Here is a 21,373-nt window from a genome sequence, read left to right on the forward strand (position 1 = left end):
ATATCTGTTTTTCTTCTAGGTGTATGTGGTTGCCATGAAAATCAAGAAAGAAGCAGAGACCAAACCAAAGCGTGTTTCAAAGAGCACAGAGGAGGATGAGGATGATTTTGGTACCGTAGACGAATTGCCACCAGACAGTTTGATAACACTTGTACAGCCTGAGCTGCCTGCACTTAGCCGTCTCTGGCTAGCTGCACTGAAAGATTATGCTCTTTTAACTTTACCAGCTGAATTTGCTACCCAGCTTCCACCAGATGGTAAGCACTGGAATTTCTTCTTGTGGTGGTGTGAAAAACAGAAAGAAACCCTTAGCTGAGACTTCAGAATTATTCCATAAGTTACTTGGCAGGCACGTTTTTTATGCAAGTGATAGATTTCTGTCTATGTGTAATAGGAATGTATGTTTGAAGTTTGCGTCTTCAGTCTTCAATGATTCCCCTTCCAATCTGCAATGAAGATATTCTTTATCTGGGTCAGAGATCATTAAAGCTATGTCTTTGTAGAATTAAGAATACTTTTATACCTCTAATACTTTGATATCAAATACAAGAAAAGGTTTACTATAAGAAAAACATAGCCCTTGAGATTAGAGTGGGTGCTGTCTTACAATATTTTACTGAGTTAAGAATAAGTGTTGTATATGAAAAATGCTGCAAAACCTGTTGATTTTGCCTGCTTTTCTTGCATTCTGCTTACTGTTCCATTGTGGCCGTTGCACTTTCTTGTGAGAAGTAGTAATGTTCCTTCACAAGGAGAATTGGACTGCACTGCATTACATCTGAATACGTACATGATCAAACACACCTGAAGTAAATAAAATAATAAATTAAGAGTACATGCTTTTTATCTATAATTTGCAGAGAATTTCAGAACTTTGCTTTGTTAATCTTAACAGGGGGAGCATTTTACACTCCAGAAACAATAGATACAGCTAGACTGCATTACCGAAACTCCTGGGCTCCCATACTACATGCAGTCGCACTTTGGCTAAACAGCACAGGATTTAATGCTTCAGAGTCAACAGAAGAGACTGCTGCAGCCATACCCAATGCACAGAAACGTGCCATGTCCATTACGTTAAACCAGACACCTGGAACTCCACCTACCACTAAATCTTTACTGGAGATAAACAAAGATCGAATGCACTTAATTTTGGGTAAGAGTTACAAGTTTAGAGTTCAGTAGCAGCACGTTATGGTACGAAATGGTATGGGAATAAGAAAAGATACTTTGCTTGAAATCTAGGAAGTTTAAAATGCATCATGTGTCTGGACAGTAATGTTTCAACATATCTCTGTCTCCTCCTCTCTATCTCTCTGCTTCTAGTGTTCTTTATAGCTTTGACAGAGTATTTGTCGGTGTCGTTACTGTGATTTTTATAGACAAGTTGTTTATCTAGTTTATTCATGTAATTGAATAAACAGAGTAGGAACTGTTCTACACTGTAATATAGTTCAGAGGATACAAAATGTTATGCTTCAAAGACACAAAAGCTGTAAGGTTAATTAAAATACACACCCTCAGAAAAACACATTTCAGTAGAGACCGATATTTTGACAAGACATGTGGAGTAACTTTTACATCAGTGAATAGCACTCACTGTTTCCTTTTGTTGCTATTTAACAGTTTTAAGAGGAGGATGTGATCACTTATTCTGAGGAATGCCAACAGTTTTCTGAGATTACAGATATTTAAAACCAGATTTAGATTGCCATATGTATAATATGAATATTGCATAATTTTTGAGGCTTGACTTTATCTCAGTTATCTTTACATTTTTAAAAGAGTTCAATAAAATAAAACTCAGTTTACAATTGAAGGATTCATAAGTCTGACTTACAGATCTTTAGAACCAAGTATGAATTTCCATTTAGTACTCTGAAGTTGGTTGCTGTCACTGTTTATTATTTTTTTCCCCCAGTTTTGGGGAAGACATGATACAGAAGAGAAAGCAAAAACAATTCTATTTCTAATACATAAACTCTTTTCCTTTGAGGGAAGAATAATTGAGAGGAACTTGTGTCTTTCTAAAGTTGTTAAGAACCTGCCTATACTTAGAGAAATTTTAAAAAAGCAAACTTGATTTTAGGATGACGTGAACATTCTTTTTAATTATTGTTCTTTTCAGGTGTTAGTATACAGTTTCTGTGTTCCCCAAGACCTGAGGAGCCTGTTGAGCATGTTACATCTTGTTTACAAGCACTTCATACTTTATTGGATTCCCCTTGTGCCAGGATCCATATTGCAGAGGATCAGGTACTGTATGAGCATGTTGTAACAATCAGCTTTTTCTAGGTCTTGGTCTTTCATCTGCGATGATTACAAAACCTGTAATTATTTTTGTGTGAGAAAAATATTTGTTCATCATATGCAAGTGACATAACAATTAGGAATTGTTAAGTCCTAATTAATTTTTCTAATATGTATTTTGTTTTGCTCAAGCTCCTTGGTGTTGAACTCTTGAGTGTGCTTCACCGACTCCTCCTGACCTGGGATCCTCCTTCTGTCCAGCTACTGGTTACAGGAGTTGTCCAGCAGATAGTAAGAGCAGCTCAAGATTATTTGCAGGAAAAAAGGAACACCCTAAGTAAGATTTTGAAAACACGGCTTGCTTTGCAGAGTAAATAAGCAACAGGTTTTCATATTGGGAAAGGAACTCAAATATATTAGAGTATGGTTACACTGAGGAGGAAAATGCTGTGTATTCCACAGACACTTTTGATGTATTCATAATCCTACCTGCTGATTCCTAACTCTTGTAAAAAGTAGGTTTTCTTCCTCTGATCATTCTAGAGGTTAATTCTCTTCATGTCATGCTTTTCACTCATTTTTTGTGAATATGAAAGTAATACCCAGCACACTACTTCAGGTCTCACTAATACCTTGCTCAGTTTCATTGATGTTTCTCTATTGACTGCCTCCTTAGCATTTCATTGACCTTTTTTGTGAAGTTTAGTGGTTCAGCCCCTGGTGTAGGGTCTTGTGGTACACATCCCTGGCACAACTAACATTCATGGGGTGATTGAACTGCTACTGGAACCAGTGTGAAAAGTTACCTGTCCAGGAGATTTTGCCAGGAAGTGGAGCTGACTTGCATCTGGGTTCTTACTTCACTGACATTCAGGACATTGTCAGCAACCAGGAGCTCTTGGAACAGGGTGTGCAAACAGGAGCAAGGCAGTTGGCATGGAAAAGCATGCTCATGCCGCCCAGAAGTGCTGCTCAAGACTATACAAGACTGGTAGAGTCAGCATAATGATGGCAGTGACATACAGCAAGACACAATCTGCTGACCGAGCAACAATCACCTCTGGCACATCAGAGGTCTAATGAGCTGGCTTGAAATTCAGACGAAAATCCTGATGTGACTGTTTTCCAGGTGCTTCTCTGTGCAGCCAGAGCTGAAGGTGACATTTGCCTTACCTGTGAGATGTGAAGTTGAGCACACTGTGTAGTGTCAGGAAAGGCAAATGGAAGAATGACACGCTCTTCATAGAGATCCTGCAGGTTCAGGAGCCCAAACCCCATGTGTCGTGGAAGGAGGGACGGCCATAGGCTATGCTGAAAATACAGCCCTGGAGGACGAGACTTGCATAAAGGTAGAAGCTGCAAGGTTGTGACTTCCACAACAAAAGGCTTTATCTCCAGAAGTCCGGTTGGAGAACACTGTAGAGATCTGGCAAGAGAAGAGGAACAAGCTGTCAGGGTAGGTAGGGCCAGCCGTCCGTCTTTGATAGCTCAAAACTGATAGCACTAAGAGGAAGTAAAGGGTGATACCAGTTAGGAACTCTTTTCTTGTTTGCCGCAGACTGCCTAATCAAGAAGAGGAGGTGGGTGAAGGCCATATTAAACCAACTTGGAAGAAGCCTTCCAATCACAAGCTGTGGGAATCTCCCAAGAGACTCTTACCACCCAGACATGTGCTGGAAGGGCAACACTACAGGATGCTAACAAACTGAAGCTTTCAGAAGTATATTAGGCACAGGATTTTTTTCAGCCTGCATGCTGGACAGCCCAAATAAGGGAGGTGCTCAGTGGGTCTGCTCCTTGCTAATACAGAAGAAGTGGTTGTGAAGGGTGATGGTAGCTGTGGCTGTAGCAGCTGTGAGATTGTGAAGTTCACGATCATAAGGAAGTGAAGAAAGCAGGCAGCAGAGCAAAAGCTTTGTCCTGACTTGACAGACTTGGGCTTGTGCAGGGAGCTTACAAAGGACATCTTGGGGTAAGCTTCCTAGGCAGGCAAAGGAAAAAGACATGGTTCATCTTCGGTGACAAAAACCAGTTCATCCAAAAGTGCAGGATGCTAAATAAGCATGGCAGGAGGCTGACTTAGCTGAAGGGGAACTCCTGATCAATCTCAAATATAACAAGGAAGAGTATGGATTGTGGAAGGGGGGGCAAACTGCCCAGGAAGACTACTGAAGACGTTTGCACAGGTTTGGAGAAGTGGAATTAGGAAGATCACAATTTGGCTGGAGCTGAGACTGGTGGTGAATGTCAAGTGTGACAAGAAGGGTTTTTATGTATCTATAAAAGCAGCAAAAAACCCAAGGAAGTTTGAACAAGCTGCTGAATGGATCGGGTGATGTAATGACAAAACACGTTGAGGGGGGAAAAGCTGAGGCACTGCGTTTTCCTTTGCTTAGTCCTCCTGTGTCTCTGAGTCTAGTGAGCAACTTCAGGGGAGAGAATCCACTTAAAGTAGATGAGCATCAGGTTAGGGACTGCTTAGGTAAAAGCTGGACGTGCCCTGGGACCAGATGGGGTATATCTGTGGGAGCTGACTGATGACACTAAGGCTGCTGTAGTCATCTTTGAAAAGCTTTGGTGCTCAAGAAAGCTTTCCAGTGAATGGCAAAAAATAGATGCTAGGTCTTAACTTTCAGTAAGCAAAGATGTGGGGTGGGGTTTGGGATATCATGCCAGTAAGCCTACAGCGTATGTTGAAAGATTTGGAGTAACTTCTCTTGGAAACCACTTCGGAGTACCTGAAGTAGAAGAACGTGATTTGAAACAGTGAGCACAGACTTACCAAGGAAAAATAATGCCTAATTACCCTCTGTGATGAAATAACTGGCTTTGGGTGAAGGGGGAGTGGTGGATATTGTTTACCTTGACTTTTGCAAGGCTTTTGACTCAGTACCCCATAATACCATTGTCATATTGGAGAGATGGAGAATGACTGGCTGGGCTGCAGTGCTTGAATTGAGTTCAGTGATTTGAGTCTTAACTGGCAGCTGGTTGCACCTGGGATTCGTTCAGAGTTCAGTATTGGGTCTGCTACTGTTAAACATCATCAATAATGACCTGGATGATAGGACAGCAAATTTATGGATGATAACAAATTGTACAAGTGGTGGATACACTGGAGGGCAGTGCTGCCTTTCAGGGGAATCTTGAGCTGCAGGACCGAGAACCTGCTGAAGTTCAGCAAAGACAAATGCAGTATCTTGGATCTGGGATGGAATAACTGGGCTGCATTAGAAAAGCATGGCCAGTAGATAAAGAGAGATGATTGTCCTTTCAACTTGAGCTTGTGAAGATGCTTCTGGAGCAGTGTCGACTTTTCTTCACCCTTCACCCTCCTCTTGAGTAAGAGTTGTCAACAAAGGAAGTCCAGTGGAGGTCCACTAAGCTGCTTAGGGTGGTGAAGTATGTGACACACGAGGAGAGGCTGAGAGCTGAACTAGTTTAGTCTGCAGAAGAGAGGGTTAACGTAGGATAGACTAGCAATCCCCCTTCTTAAAGGAGATTTAACGAGTAGAACAATCCAGACTATACTGAAAGGACAGGAGGCAACAGACACAAGTTGCAGCAATGGAAATCCAGATGGGATACAAGGAAAAAATTTGTCACCGTGGGAGTGGTGCAGTGGCAGAACAGGTGCCCAGGGATGTTGTGGCATCTCCATGCTTGGAGACTCAAAACTAGATCAGCCCTGAGCAACCTGCCCTAGCTTTCATGTTGGCCCTGTTTTGAACAGGAGATTGGACTTGGATGACTTATGGATGTCCTTTTCAACTTAATTTTTTCTGAGATTCTCTGATGAGTTGATACACATAGATCCGGTTCCTCTACTTGCCCTTTACTGAACTTTAGTAAAATTAATTCCTCCTTCTTTTATCCCTGCTTCTTCTCATATGATATTTCAGCTTCTGGCAGTTTTGCTTAAGCTTTTCATCAGCGTATTTCATTACTTTATTTCGATGTTATATAAGAATATCCTTGACACAGGTATTAGCATCAGTCTGAAAGCTACTTTTGCTTTTAAGTAACCTCTTCCTTTTTAACAGAGCATCTCCCTGCTCAATCGTCCATGTACCATTTCTTTTAAAATCTTACATTGGATTTACTGTTTCCATCTTTGCCGGGAAGTTTAGTTTCCAAGTGGCAGCCTGGCAGGTAATTCATTGGTATATGGTTAGGTTAGATCTGCCATGTTTTCTTTTACCTGGAAGTAGTAGGGTAAAACCCAGAGAATATTCTCTTGCTAAGGAAAACTACCATCTTAGTCTGGCACAATATACTGTTGAGAAAAAAACCAACAACACAACTGTTAGCTTTTGCCCATTTTCTGCATAAAAACAGAGAGAGGATTTTGCTGGAACTTGAGGAACCAGCACAGCTAAAAATGCAAGCTCTGTTCCTTCTTATGAATTAATAGAATTGTTTACTGTAGGCCCAGTAAGTTGCATTTTTCAAATCAGTGAATGTGATATAACACTACTAATCATTTAAATTCATAAGGGCTCCATAGGGGTGGTGCAGGCCAGCTCTGACTTACTGAATCTCTGTTGCTGTTTAATGGGAGAAGGAAAGACTGCAGCTGGCCAAGCTGCCATTCAAAAGAGAGACTTTTTGAACTGAATACACTGAAATCATGAACTCAGACATAGAATCCTACAATGCTCTTCTGTTCTCTTATTTCATAATCAATTTAGGGTGAAACAAGATTTTGCAGGGTGGAACATTTAATTAATATCTATTAAATAATAAAAAAAAATACCATGCCTATTTACTTGGCAGTTATTGCTGTTAATTTTACAATCAGTTTTAAAGAAGCAAAATAATTGCTGCATTTTTATTTTCTGTAAGTGTTACTACTTCTTTTTTTCTTCTATTTCTGGAAGGATTTTTATTAAGTATTGTTGCAATCACAATACTTCTAAAGCATTTGAAACCCCTTTAAGTCATTCTAGCTAAATCATATAGCTTGACATGAGCCATGTTTGTCGTATCTTACTGCGAAGCAAGTTTTTCTTCTGATTTTTCGCTTCTTTTTTGAAGAGCGTTACATGTAATCTTTGGTGTGGGATTTCTTTCAGCTGCCTTAGACATTTCTTTCCTTTTTTTCAGATGAAGATGATATTCAGGAAAAAGAAAATCCTCTTGCTTTAGGAGAGGGAGGTGAGAGTGGTGGTCTTGTGCCTGGAAAGTCTCTGGTCTTTGCGGCCATGGAATTGCTCATGTTTATCCTAGTACGGCATATGCCCCATCTGAGTTCAAAAGTGTCAGATTCTCCAAGTCACGTTGCTGCCAAGTCCCACCTCTCTGAGGACAGTGCTCGTCTTGTGGCTGCCACTGTTACTATACTGTCTGACCTGCCTTCTCTGTGTTCTCCAGCAGGTAAGGTATCGTGACAAAGTATGTATGAGTGGTTACTGTAGGGGAAATGTAGTACGCATATGATGCTAAGAGCAAAGTGTAAATATATTTTAATGGGGTACTTTACGGGTCATCTATTGAAAAATATGTTTAGGTTCTAAAATAAACTTAAGAATTCAAGCTTTTCCACTGAGCAACCTGAAGGAAATTGAGTCTAAATTTGCATATGTACTGCAGGTTTGCTGAGGAAGTGGGCTTTATATCACTATGATTTTATTGTTGTTTTTTTCCCTTTTTTCATGATTTTGAAACTTCTTGCCAATTTTAATCATATTACGAAAAACCACAGACATCTCAGAGATAGTTAAATTCCTGAGAAGTTCATGAAAAGCAGCAGCTGGATGAAAAGGGAAAATCCTACTGAAGAAAAAAAAAGCACAATTCAGCTGTGGTCCACTTGGTTTTGCAGCCGTTGGCTGTCAGTCATCCCAAATGTGACTCTAAACTAAATGGAGCTTTCTTCTGCCCAGGGAGACTGTCACAAAGGATATGTGTAAACTAGGGTAATTGCACTTGAGTGGAGTTCAGGGGTAAAGGACACAATTGCTTGGGAAGCTGTGCTCTTTGAGTTTTGCTTTTCAGAGAACAAATTGCTTAAGAGTTGTCTCATGGATCTCTGGGAAGTTTCACACACTGAAGTAGAGAAAACATTTTAGAGGTTGGTCCCTTAACGAGATGCATGGTAAATAACGTATCTGGACAAAGTCATGCTCAGGACACAACATGGGCTGCCTTCAAACAGACAATCTGTGTCTTACAGTTCTTTAAAAAATGGTTGATTTTTAGCTGATCTGGAGTCCTGCACTGTTTATATTGGATTCCTTATTCTCTTTCCTTTCTCCCCCGGCCTTTTTTTGGGGGGGTGGGGGTGGGGGTAGGACGGGCAGTGACAAGAAAGGAGAGTGGGTAAAAAGAGTAACAGTACTACTTCTGTTGACTGAAGTGGAGGCATGACTCCCAGTGTTTGGCAAGTGGCCAGTGACAGTAGCTCAGAAACCATTGTTAGGCTACAGGGACTGCTGGAGCTGGGATTTTTCCTCATCCAGAAGATGCAGCCAGCTAATAGCTGTAGGGAGGTGGGGATAGTATATGCACAAACATTTTTTGTAATTCAGCCTTTGGGTGTAAGTGAAACTGTGAACAAAGAGAATTCATCGCTTTCTGTGATGAAGTGGGGTTTTTTATTTCTTCCTCTCTATTTAAAATATGAGCATCGTGCAGCCCCCATTGGACAAGATCCTGGGCAGTCTGATCTAGAGGAACTGCTGCTTTGAAAAAGGGGGTTGGACTAAATGACCTCGAGCAGTCCTTTCCATTCATTGTTATTGCATTTAGCGTATTTATCCTTGCAGAATTCCCAGAAGCAGGAAAATGGAGGGATTTGTGTTTCCAGATGGGAGAAAATGAGGCACAGAAAAGACATGGAAACAGACTTGACTGTCTGACATAACCTGTAGATTGATATTAGATGCCTAAACCAAACAGCACCCTTTCTTCAGTCCTACAGGGGATTAAAGTCTGCATGTATTATTGAAACTCATTCTAATAAAGTTCCCATGTGTCTAAAGCCAGGTTATGTGTTACCTGACGAGTATTTCTTGAGTACGTGGAACTTGCATCTGCAGGACTGGCTGCACAAAACATACAGATAGGCGTTGATTTCTTCAGAAAATCAGTGCAGTAGGAGAATGATTTTATCTCCTTTGTAGAATAGCCAGTCAGCTACAGCTTTTGCCCAGGATGTGAGAGACACAGATAAATTTCTTACTTTGCTTCTGGGGCTTGTACCGTACCAGCTTCCTTGGAAAGTGCCATGACTTGGTTTGAATACTTGTTTCCAGACCTGTTACTGTTGTTTACCTTATAGCACCCTAGTGATAGGCAGATCCTGTTTTAAGATACTTAACAGCCTGGATGGGTTCAATGTGATACATACCATGTATCACGTGCCATGTAGGGCAAATCTTCAATAGCTGATTGGTCATTCCTGAATTGACAGTGACATTTTAAGTGTTTGTTTGTATGACTTGTGTTACAATACACTTAGTAGTACTGGTGAATGAATTTGGTGATAAAATATTGAATGGCATGTATTACTTGTTACCTGAATTGCAGTTTATCTTGGTATCTCCTTTGTCTCCAAGCCATATCTATCCATATTGGGAAAGCCAAAGAGGTTAACTACCACAATTGTTGAAATTAACTTAAGAAATTCTATTTTGTCTTTTTTTTATTATTATTTTTTGTTAGGATGTATGACTATCTTACCCACTATCCTATTTCTGATTACAAGAGTATTGAAAGAAACAGCAGTAAAATCGGCAGATAATCAGGTCCCACCTCCAGTCAGTGCGGCTCTTCAAGGGATAAAAACTATTGTCACTCTTCCAACAGTCAAGACTGATGAAACTCAGAAACAATGGACAGGTCTTATCCGCAGCACTCTGGCATCTATCTTGGAATACTCTCAACCTGGTAAGTGGTCTCCCAGTGCAGGAGAGTTAAAATTAAAGAGAACTGGGGTTTGCTGTAATGAAAAGGCAAGTATTTTATCTGCCTGTAATTTAATAGGCTTCATAGCTGAGTGTTGTGGATTATAAGCAGTGATGAATTGCTTGTAAAATTGAAATGGGAGAAAGACCTGAGTGCACGGAGCAAAACTGATCAGTTACTTAATAGGTTGTGTTGAAGACAAGCGCAGCACTGGCTTTAAGAAAAGACTCCTGTCCCAGATTTGTCCTTGTTTGTCAAAGAAAACAGACCATGTCGATCACAACCTCCTGTCATAAATTCTGCCTTTTGCAACTCACCTTGCAGCCTGCCACTGCTAAGGTCCTTTCCGTAGGGTATTTTTCTGTACTAGTTCAGACTTTCCTCTTCCATTTTGAACACTGTTCTGATGTGATTATTTCATGCTTTACATTTTCCTGAGGCTGACCTTACCAGTCTTCATAGTTTCAGCTAGTGACTTGTTTCTGGAACTTGGAAATCTGCCTTCTGGTATTGATCAGTCTTTTTGACATCTGCTGAATGTTTCACAAGTAAAATCTAAAGGTGTTCCAAACTGAATTCACTTCACTTCCTGGACTATGCTTCAATTTCTGTGACTGTTGGCAACTCCAGACATGTTGGCAAAGCCTGAGCAAACTATAATTTCCACCCATCCTTTCCTCTCCCCATAGCTTAAAGGAAAGGAGATTTTAGTTGCCAAAACAGTGTTTGTAGGGAAACTGGTGTCTTTACTGAAACAGTAATTATTCAGTACTGTACATGGGACTTGACACTTTGTATTAAACCTCAAGAAAAATGGCAATCAGTGTGTCTTTTAAGTGTTTGCTGACACAATTTATATAGTCTTAATGACAGTGAGTGTTAAAGGGAGTGAGTGTGAAGACAGCAAGGGATAATTGTGGCCAGGTTCATACTGGAGTAGGATATTCACAATACCGTTACAAGCTTTCAGTGGTGAGAAAAAATTCTACTCCTGCCAAAAAAACCCTGTTGCTCACCAGCAGGATGTCTACTGTGTCTCTTTAGAGAACTGCAGACTACTTCTCTTGGTTCACATTTGTACTTTGCCTTGCCCTTCAAAAAGCAAGAAAGATGTACAGTCTCAGCTGTGTAGTTAGAAAAACAGAGACACAAAGATTTGTCATTTACATAATGGTGGTTCAGCCAAAAAACATCCCATTACATCCCCGAGGAGCCATCTATAGAGAGAATGAAGAGAGGCTTGAATGGAGTTACTCATGTGAGAGATAGGGAGTGAGTAGGTAATCACAAATGATCCTGAAAATGTCTGAAGGGGAAGGATCAGTAGATTTGTGTTAACCAAGTCAAACTTCTAATTTGATTTGTCACATCAGCTCTTGTCTTCCAGCCTTTTGTTACTGCAAAGGTTTCCCAGTCCCTCTTTCCAGAAACATAACTTGCTTTAGGCTTTTTTTGCAGACTTCCGAAATCTTTCTCAGTTCCTTGCAAGAGTGTATGTTTTCCTTTTCCAGTCCTCTGTGGAGTGGGACGCATCACACACAGAAGAATCTAAGCAAGGTCTACTAGCTATGATTTCAAGTTTCATAATTCAATAAAATTTAAACGAATTTAAATTTTCTTTTTAAATTGTCACTTAAAATGCTTGGAGTAGTTTTTTGAAGTGAGGTTTCACATCATGGCTAAGCAAATTGAGTGTGCCTAGCTGACATCTGTAAAGGGCAGTCATGCTGTCTTACTTTTTGCTGACTGTGTATCTGCTGTGTCTTTGTGCCTCTCAAGGGGGAGCAGAACCAATCTGGCCAACAAATCCAGCAGAACAATACTTTTATATACACACACACGTTAAAAAAATAATAAGTATCTATAAATACAACTTTTTTTTCCCTGTTGATGTAAATTCATGAATGAGAGTTTGTGCAAGGAAAAAAAGGATGACAGTGGCAAATACAGACTATCTGAAAAGCAGGAAAGGTTGAAGTAGGACTGTTCTTAACTGGTGATACAGAGCTGTCAGAGCAGTTAGTCTGCAGTGTGAAACCTCATGTTAAGTAAAAGTTGTTGCCGTGCTGGATATCAGTTTCTTACTCTGCTGTATCAGCTGCAGAGAGCAAGGAGAGGGGGAAGCAATGTATATTTTTAGTGGGGAAAGAATCTAAAAAATACGTTTTTCCTCCCTTGTTTACACATTGAAAATAAAAAATATTACTTGGTTGGAGAAAGTGTGCATGTTTTTTCCTTGATATTTAAGTTTCAGAAGGTTTAACTTTATTAAAAAACCTATTAGAATAGAGTTTCTCAGCTTTTTGTCAGTCACAGTCAATAATGATAAAGTGATTCTGTAATAAGTAGATGCATATTTGTATGCAGTTGCAAGTAATGTCAAGTACATTTATTTCCTCGTTATGAGTTGATCTGTGTTTACTGGCTTTTACTAAATAAATTCTAAACCATTTCTGGAGTAAGCTACCAGTGTATTTGTTTTTGTTTTTCAGAAGCCTCTAAGCCTATTCTTGATGAAGTAAGCATACTTACAGCTATTGCTCTGTTCCTTTGGTCAGCAAGCACTGAAATAATTGGAGTGCAGTCTTTACAAAACGGATGTATGAACAGATTTAAAAGTGCACTGAATTCCTGTGATCCTTGGGTAAGATAATGCTACAGGATATATATAATAATGATATATAGCTGATGAAAACTAATTTATATATCTACCATATTTCGTGAATGCTTTGTGATGTCTTCACTTCAGAGACAGATACTGCTTGTCAAAATAAGTAGAATTTTCAACAGTGCATTATAGAAACTCTTTAGTGAGCAGAACAGCCCAAACCAAGTGCTTCTAGATAATTTGTGTTCCTGACCTTGTGCCAGGTTCTTGACTTACCGCTTTTTACAAATGAAAAAAAAATATCTTTGCTATGTGGAATGTTAGCAAATGAAAAGGTTGGTTACCACAGCGTGGTGGCATTTGTACATTAATGCTGATCTTTTTATAATACAAACTAACCCCCTTTTTCCATAGATAAAATTACAGCCCACATTTCTGATTAATTTTATATTTGTTTGTGCAAAACCTGTGCTTATTTTACATGTTAATACAAAATTCGGTTTGAGTGCAAAAAGTTAGTTTTGTGGTCATCATCAACATCTACAGACTGTGAATCATTTGTCTCCTGATTTCACTTGTGCCCTTTGGTTTGTCTTTATGAATTATCTTCTAAATTATTTTCTCACCCAAGAGGGAAGTTAAAAGTTGTAGACTGATTTTGCTCAAGCAGGCTAATGCACTGTATAGTTAAGCAGAACTGTTCCAGCCATGTACACATCCATTTGTTTGAGTGGGTGTACAGATCTGCGGGTGGGAGCTAAAAAGAAAAATCCGTGCCGTTTCTACCAGTAAGTGCTGCAGAGATTCCTGAGAAGAAAAAAAAAATGCGAGAAATGCTGATGTGTTTAGGGTCACCCGTGAGGCATTTAAAATGCTGTTTAGATCAGTAATTCTTCTCTGTGGCCAGGCTCGTATTTTCCAGTTGTGGACATAAAATTCAGTTGGTTCTGAAGCTTGACTTCGGTGAAAACCTTCTGAAGCCTGACTTTGGGTGGAAAGCTGCTTAAAATTTTACGTCAGTTGTATTAAGCAGAAAGCTTTATGTCATACTCTCCCTAGGCTCTGTATAAACACATGAACAGTGGGGGATGTACGGTTTTGCCCACCACCCTGCTGGAAAGCTGTCAGTGAGCTGGAACTTGCCACTATTTTTGTAATTCACAGAGAATGCTTTGATGGCAGCCAATTGTTTCCACTGTCCTTGCTGATGTGCGGAACATATACTCTATAATACTTGTGTGTTCATTCTAGTTTTTTAAATATAAACCACTCGTTGGGGCAGTAATTAGACACCTGTTTGTAACAAAAGCATTATACTGATAGTACTAAAAGCATTGAACTGATTATGGAAATAACTCTTCTAAAGAAATACTGCATTGTAAGAAATACAGGAGCATTTTGATTTAAAGCTCTTACCACCTGCAAAAGTCTGAAAGGTGAGATCCCATGTATAGTAATAACTGGAAGGCTAGTGACCTCAATTCCATTCTGTCCCAACAAGGGAGCTCAGTTGAGAGATCTGTGTCTCTCAATGATAATGGGTAAGTTTTACATGAGAGGGTGCCTTACGCTTTGGAGAAGCCCTGATTTTATCTCATAGGAGTTTTTATAGACTTCTGTGAATGCAGAATATTCAAAAGTTTTATATTATATAGATGGAATAAAAGAAGCTCAGATGAAATTCTGCTGTCAGATGCAGTTGTGAGACTTACTTGAATTGTACTTGCATCAAAGAAAAGAGATTTTTACTCCTTATTTCGAAGGCTAATAATCTTACCAGGTAATAAGGAGTAAATTTAAAAGAACATAGAAAGGGAAGGGAATTATTTGGACTGGTATGGAGAGATAGAGGAATGATTTGTTGAAGCAGGTTGAAGATGATGCAGAGTAAGGCATTAGGAGAAAATGTTGTTCTGTGGAGCTCTGTTAGAAAGCATACAAATAGTATTAGAAGTGTTACTAGTTCAGGCCTTAAAAATTGAGTTGTATAGAAAACTTGCAGCCATATACCAGTGAATTAACAGTGACCTGAGCTGCATAACTTTTATTTTCTTACTATTAGTATTTATGCTCTGTCATTTTTATTCAGTATTTTTATCTATACATCTGTGTTTCCAGTCACCCCCAGAACTCCTCACAGATCATTGTGTTCAGTAATACTTCCTCTAGAATGTTTCTGTTCAGCACGCGCTCAGTAACTCATCCTGTTCGGACTTGAGTGCAATTTGAAAGCATGTGCAGTGTTTTATCCTCATATTTCTTGTGGGACTTTACTGTTTCAAAGGTTCTGGATTATTTGTGTGGGATTTTGGAGGAAGATCTTTGTACACCCATATAAAATGAATTTGTAACTTTATCTAAAGAAGATAATCAGTGAGTCATTTTCCCAAATATTGACTTTAATAATGCCTGCTTTCTGGAGAAGAGAGGGAGGAGGGGAAAAAGAAAATGGGAGACAAGAAAAGGGTTCCTGTGATCCAGCTCACAGTATGGGCACATTACTCCTATGCCACCACCAGCACAAGAAGGAGCATGAGAAGGAAGAATGGACAGGCCTGCCATTTTTGGCTACGGCCTTGGCTCATGTTTAAGCAATAAGATTACTTCAAATTGAGTCATTTTTATGGGCTATTTTACCCTTCTGAGATTGGAATAGCTTCCGAAAAAAAAATTTCATGATTTTGCAGATACATCTACTATTAGTGCTGGTAGTTCTGAGACTGAAAGATGTAGTCCTCTGTGGACCTGTGTGACTAATGACATCAACTATACCTTTATTTTCTCTGAGTTCATATTGTTACTGCTATGTAGTACCTGCATGTTCTTTCTAACTGGCCTTCCTTTTACTGAAAACTGGATTAATATTATTTTAGCAGATGGGCTGTGTTGCTGCTTTCCTCTTAGTCGGTATGTTTCCTTCCCCTTTAGCCATATTTTTTTTTCTTTTTTTCTTTTTCCCTTGGTATTACGTGTATCTCACATACATAGATAAGAGTTTATTAGGATTCCCTGAGTTAACAAATAACTTTCAGGACGATCTATTTACCTTGATTTGATTAGGTTCAAGCCAAGTGTTACCAGCTTCTGCTTTCTGTGTTCCAACACACCAATCGTGCCCTGTCAACTCCATATATTCATTCATTGGCCCCTATCATGGTTGAGAAGTTGAAAGCTGTGGAAAGGAGCCGCCCGAACAACAACCTGGAGCTGTTGGCAGTCCAGGAAGGAATTAAAGTCCTTGAAACGTTGGTTGCCCTTGGTGAGGAGCAGAATAGTAAGTATTTAGTTTTTCTAGAGAAATATGTAATGCTAAAACGGAATATTGAACATTAGAACTCCTGCATAAGGAACTTGATGGCACAGTCACAAATAGAACATGCCTGTGCAACGTGCTTTTGTAATTCTAGTACTAGAACTTTTATATAGGTGGATTCATATAGCACATACAGTATGATATGCGGTAGCTTTTTCGTTGCTGGTGATTGCAGGAAAAAACTTTCTAGCCACGAACTGTTGTAGTGAGTGATGTTTTCTTCTGTTTGGAAATGAGTAGTTCACACCGTTTAAATTTACTTTTTCCCATTGTTAACTTTTATTTATTTTAGCAGACTCATCACTTTTATCAGGTTGTTTCTACTGGCTCAACAAAGTTTATCTAAAAATCCAAAGAAATTGAATTATACTGGTCAGAATATCTTGATTGTAGGTGGAACCTCCTGTTTGCTTCAGTAGGTAGAATACAGTGCTCATACTTTATCTTTAAAATCAGTTATTCTTTAACTGAAACAATGCATTTTCTGAAGGCTTAGCCTGCAGACACTTGGCTTTAAACGCTGATAAAATTCCTTGTAAAAATACTACAGTTTTTGTGGGGGATTTTTGTCTCTCATCGTCATTGTCCTCTGGCCCTGTCCTCTTCCCCCTGCCCCCCAACCCCACCATACCCCCTGTTGGTATTTCTCTTCACTGATGATAAAACACTCTTGAGCCCCATTCTGCTTCTGGCACAGTTGTTTGAAACACATGTAAAATGGGAGAGTAACTGAAGTGAATGAGGAAACAAAACAGCTGATTTTTGCTTATGCTGACTGGAGGCAATGACCTCATGAGTATGAATTTAGTCAAAACCTTTAGGGGAAAATCAGTAATAGTCCAATAATGTAAAAAATCTTAGATAAATGAGTTACCATTAGTGTTTAAGTTCTTTGAGCTTAACATTTGCAATTCACGTATTATGCATTTTGAAGGCATACTTGTATCCTTGCTAGATAAAAAAAATTAGCCCTGTGGCTTAAGATCAGCTGCTTTTTTGTTTCGAAGATAAACCCTTTTCATCCCTGTGCCATTTTGGGCTGTGGCCTCATCAGGTCATGCTAGCCCAAGCAGAGCTGCAGTGCTTGGTTTTTGGATTGGAGCCTTCCAGAATGGAGAATGATTGTCCTTGACTTTTTCGTCAACACTTTGTACCGATAGCGGTTCTGTTACGATGGCAGTTCTGTTATGCACACTGGGGAAGCTGATACTCAGATTGAATTGAATAATGTTTCTGTCTGCCTGAAAAGTGCTTTGAAATCCTTTCATATGGTAGGCACTCTGCATCTTACGATCTCTTTATCAATGATCTGCAATCAGATGGTGTAAAAGCATCTTTAAAGAAGTGTCAGGAGGAAATTTGAAACACAATCCCGATATGAAAGATTTGAGTGACCAAAGGAGAGGAAACTATTTACATTTCAGTTGGTTTTTATTTGATCACTTTTTAATTACAATTCTGAAAAAAAAAATTACTCTTTATCAGTCTAGTAACGGAGAAAATTAATTTTCTTTTGTTTTCTTCTCTGATACGGTTATTACCTTTTTTTTTTCCCTTTTGCTTTTAGGAGTCCAGCTGCTTGCCCTTCTTGTTCCCACTTTGATCTCCTATTTACTGAATGAAAATGCCTTTGCTTCTGCATCTACAGCATCTAAGGATCTTCATGAATTTGCACTTCAGAATCTAATGCACATTGGTCCACTTTACCCACATGCTTTCAAGACAGTAATGGGAGCTGCTCCTGAATTAAAAACACGGCTAGAAACTGCAGTCCGAGCAAGTCAGGCCAGCAAAGCAAAAGCAGCTGCTAGGCAACCACCACCCACAGTACATTCCACCCCAACAATTAAACTGAAAACCAGCTTTTTTTGAATTACTTCTATTATTTTTGGACCATTAAGTAGTCAGAAGCATTACATTGTCCCCGATGTGTTACTGCATATATGTCTGTAATTTTGTGTAATTTGTATGTGAAAGGCTGTCTAATGGAGCTTTGTGTAATTACTTGAAATCCATGCATTACAAGGGAAGTGATGTTACTATTATTTGTATAGATTTTTAGGAAATTGAATGTGATCATATTTATGAATTTGTGTTATAAATTATCCACCAAAAAACCCTATTCTCTCTTTGACTAAATAATTTTATTTATTTTTAAGAGCTACCCAAACCTTTGAGTGGTTTTTGAAATCTGGTGATTGTTATCCTACCATTGTGCCAACACACCAACACAGTGGCTACGGAGGGAAGAGGGGAAGCTGTTACGAAGTACTTACCATGTACCATGGAGAATTTCAAGTGTAGAAGTATGCACTTTTTCCTTTTAAAAACAAAGTAGGGAAGGGGATTGTCAGAGTTTGTAGATCATTTCAGCTTGCATGAAAAAAAAACAAAGAACTGAAAATTTTCAGCCTTTCTCAAGGTGAACGATCAAGCATGCTGTCTTAATGAGTTGTCCTTATTTATGTTGTGTATATTTCTTTCAGATCCGTTTTCATGCTTGAAAATTAATAAAGGATGCAAAGAATCTAATCCCCTATCTCTTCTAAGATAAATTTTAAAGAATGCATTGGAAATTGAGTTTATAGAGAACTGCCTGCTATCTGCATTTTTGTAGGTGTAGAGTTTGGCCCTTGTGAAATGCTGTGTGTTAGCAGTCTTCCTATTCTGCCAGACGCTGGTTGAATATGATGATTCAGTGCTCTGCTCTTTGTCCAGATTCCTAGGTATTTAATCTTCCTGCAAGATTTTAGTCTCAGTGGATAGATCGTACCTGTAGTCCTTGATAAATTTGGCTGAGCCAAATTACGGAGTGCTTTGCACAGGTACTAAGGGAGCAGCACACAAGCGAGAGCCAGGCTCCTCCAGTTTTCCTTTCTGTTACCAGGTTTTTCTTTTTTGAAAAGCATGTGGCTCACGTCACATCGGAGTGAGTCCGCTGATTTTGGAGCTTAGAGCTCACGCGCTGCGCTAACCTTGCAGCACAGGGCCAGTGACTCCTGGTAGCTGGGTGCCGCCAGACTTCACCCTTCCTATTGGCACGAGCGCAGAACCACGTATTTTCTTGTGTATGCAAGACTGACTGACGTGAACTTTTTGACACTGCTGTTGGAATTTATGGGCTTCTCTTGGGATCTTTCTATACATTTTGCTTTATAGAAAGAAGCCATGTAACTAGAAGCCTCAGGTAGGCCTGTTGAGTTTTCTCTCATGTTTTTCTGGATACTTTATAAAACCAGCGTATTTCAACTATAATTTCAATTATAAAACCAACTTCTTCAACTCAAATATAACAAAGGGATAGTACATAGAATTGAATATGGTTAATAGTTGGTTGAAATATTTGTAGATTGTTATTTTTGTCTAGTCACTTGACTTTAGTCTCTCTTTTCCTGTAAGACCCTTTGAGTACCTATGCAAAATGGAGGACAAGACATTGCTCTTTCGCCCTATTGCATCTGGTGTGTGCAAAATATTTAACATAAAATCTGAAAAGCTTTTATTTCACAGTGAATATTTCAGTACTAAAGTGAGGACAGAACAAGTGGTGTGTACTCTAATCTTTCAGCTTTTTTTGTTTTCATAAAGATGTTAACTTCCAAGTCCTGCTCCATTGGCCTACAGGAGTAAAGATACATGTGGAAGTAAAAACAACATGCCATACGTGAAAAGGAAAGTAATTTCACTACTTTTTTTGTCATTGTATGTGTAGCAGGAATTAAATTGATTAAAATATTTCCACTTTCTAGTGTTTCCAGCATTACAAAGCTATACGTTTGAAAGAAAGCGTTAAGGAAACATTTTCAGTACAAAACTGAACACAAAAATTTTGCAAGTAAAACTAAGAAAATAACTTTATACCCTGTTGTAGATTCCCCCCCCAGGTAGTCTAGTGACTTCGATGGAAACTTTGAACAACTTGTGGGAATTTTTTTTGTCTATAATCAGGTTTTATTTACCTTAATTTTTATCTCAGTTCTTTTTATGTTTTGATTAGACTGTAGTTTACAAGATGTCTGAAAACTCGGAAAAGTGGGGGCAGGTGTGTGTGTAGCAATCAAGCATAACTAAGTCGCTGGTAGAAAAAGAAGTGGAATGGAAAATAGTACTAGGTAGATGTAGAGGGATAGAGAAGGGAGAGGTTTTTCTTTGTATGCTGCGTGTATACAACATGCACAACTTCATTTGTATACATCCTTCCCCAGTTTAGTCCTCATTTGCTTCTGTGCTTGTTTCTGATACTAAAGGTATAACCATGTGGTTTTACATAGTATTTTGGCATTGAATTTAATTTGATTAAAAAAACTGAAATAACTTGAAATGCCCATAGTCCTTATTGTTCTTTGTCACCCTCCTTTTCATCTTGTTAGTGGCCTTTTTAATGTGCTTTTTTTATGAAGCTTGTTTGCTCCATTTCCCCTCCACGTCTTTCCTCTCTCGCTGCCATTTCCTTCCTTTCTGGGTGAGCCCTGCTCTACCCGCGTTCCCTGCCCAGGTCCCCCAGAGCACGGCCCCTCATCTCTGTTTTCCCTCCTGTTCCTCCCCGCTCTCTGGCACTTTCCATAACCTTCCTTAGCTGTCTTTCCCTCTTTAAAAGCGGGAAGAGGTTGCCCACCAGCGAGGGCAGGGTGAGGAGCGCCGAGCACGGTTCCAGAGCAGCCAAGGGACTGGGAAGCGCCACGTGAGCCAGCAGCACCCACGGCTCCCGGGGCACGGTGAGGGGTGCGGGGCCCACGCTGGGCACCCACAGCACCCTGCCCCATCGCTCACACCCCGCTGACACCCAGCCTGTCCTGGCTGACACACAGCCTGACACACAGCCGGTGGTGCTGGCTGTGTGTCTGCAGCAAGCCTCTGGTGTCAGTGTGTGGGTAGCGTGGAAAGCAAGCCTGGCTTTGCCTTTCTGTGCCTGTGGGAGAGGTAGGGGAGGGCAGTGCTGCTGGCAGCTTGCACCCGCCAGCCAGGGCCTGGCCCTCCTACCTCCAAGTGTTTTGTTTTCCCAATTTCCTCACAGAAAAGGCTGCATGGTAATTCCTAAAAATGTTGGTTTGGTCTCCTTTTCAGCATTTCTAATGATTTTTTCAAGAAAACCCTCTAGCCTTGGGATGGATTTAAGAGTTTCCGGTGCTTCGACCCCGGGTGCAGCTCAGCACAGGCCCGATACAGAAAAGCGCAGGGTAGAAGGGCTGGGCTTGACCCGGGTTTGGGGCGCTGCTGCGAGACCCCTGCCCCGTTCCTGTCCCCAGGGCGGGCTGCCGGCGGGCCGGGGCCCCTCACATCCTGCGCTTGAGGGG

General features: G+C 40.0%; 1 protein-coding gene across 6 annotated transcripts in view; it reads left to right on the forward strand.

Annotated features, from left to right (window-relative positions):
* HEATR5B (HEAT repeat containing 5B) overlaps window positions 1-20,400 on the forward strand; it is a 59,248-nt gene extending 38,848 nt beyond the window's left edge. For 4 of the 6 annotated variants that reach the window (XM_056357741.1, XM_056357742.1, XM_056357739.1 and 1 more), the window contains 9 exons: window positions 20-257; window positions 896-1,156; window positions 2,129-2,256; window positions 2,443-2,587; window positions 7,357-7,626; window positions 9,916-10,140; window positions 12,651-12,802; window positions 15,827-16,040; window positions 17,647-20,400. In XM_056357741.1, coding sequence (XP_056213716.1) covers window positions 20-257; window positions 896-1,156; window positions 2,129-2,256; window positions 2,443-2,587; window positions 7,357-7,626; window positions 9,916-10,140; window positions 12,651-12,802; window positions 15,827-16,040; window positions 17,647-17,951 — 1,938 coding nt within the window. In that variant the 3' untranslated portion in view covers window positions 17,952-20,400. Of the gene's footprint in view, window positions 1-19; window positions 258-895; window positions 1,157-2,128; window positions 2,257-2,442; window positions 2,588-7,356; window positions 7,627-9,915; window positions 10,141-12,650; window positions 12,803-15,826; window positions 16,041-17,646 lie in introns of those variants that run through there. The other 2 variants (XM_056357744.1, XM_056357745.1) reach the window with 2 other exon arrangements.
* The last annotated feature ends 973 nt before the right edge of the window (window positions 20,401-21,373 follow it).

Source organism: Falco biarmicus, chromosome 12, assembly GCF_023638135.1.
Source record: "Falco biarmicus isolate bFalBia1 chromosome 12, bFalBia1.pri, whole genome shotgun sequence".
In the NCBI taxonomy this organism is placed as follows: Eukaryota; Metazoa; Chordata; class Aves; order Falconiformes; family Falconidae; genus Falco; species Falco biarmicus.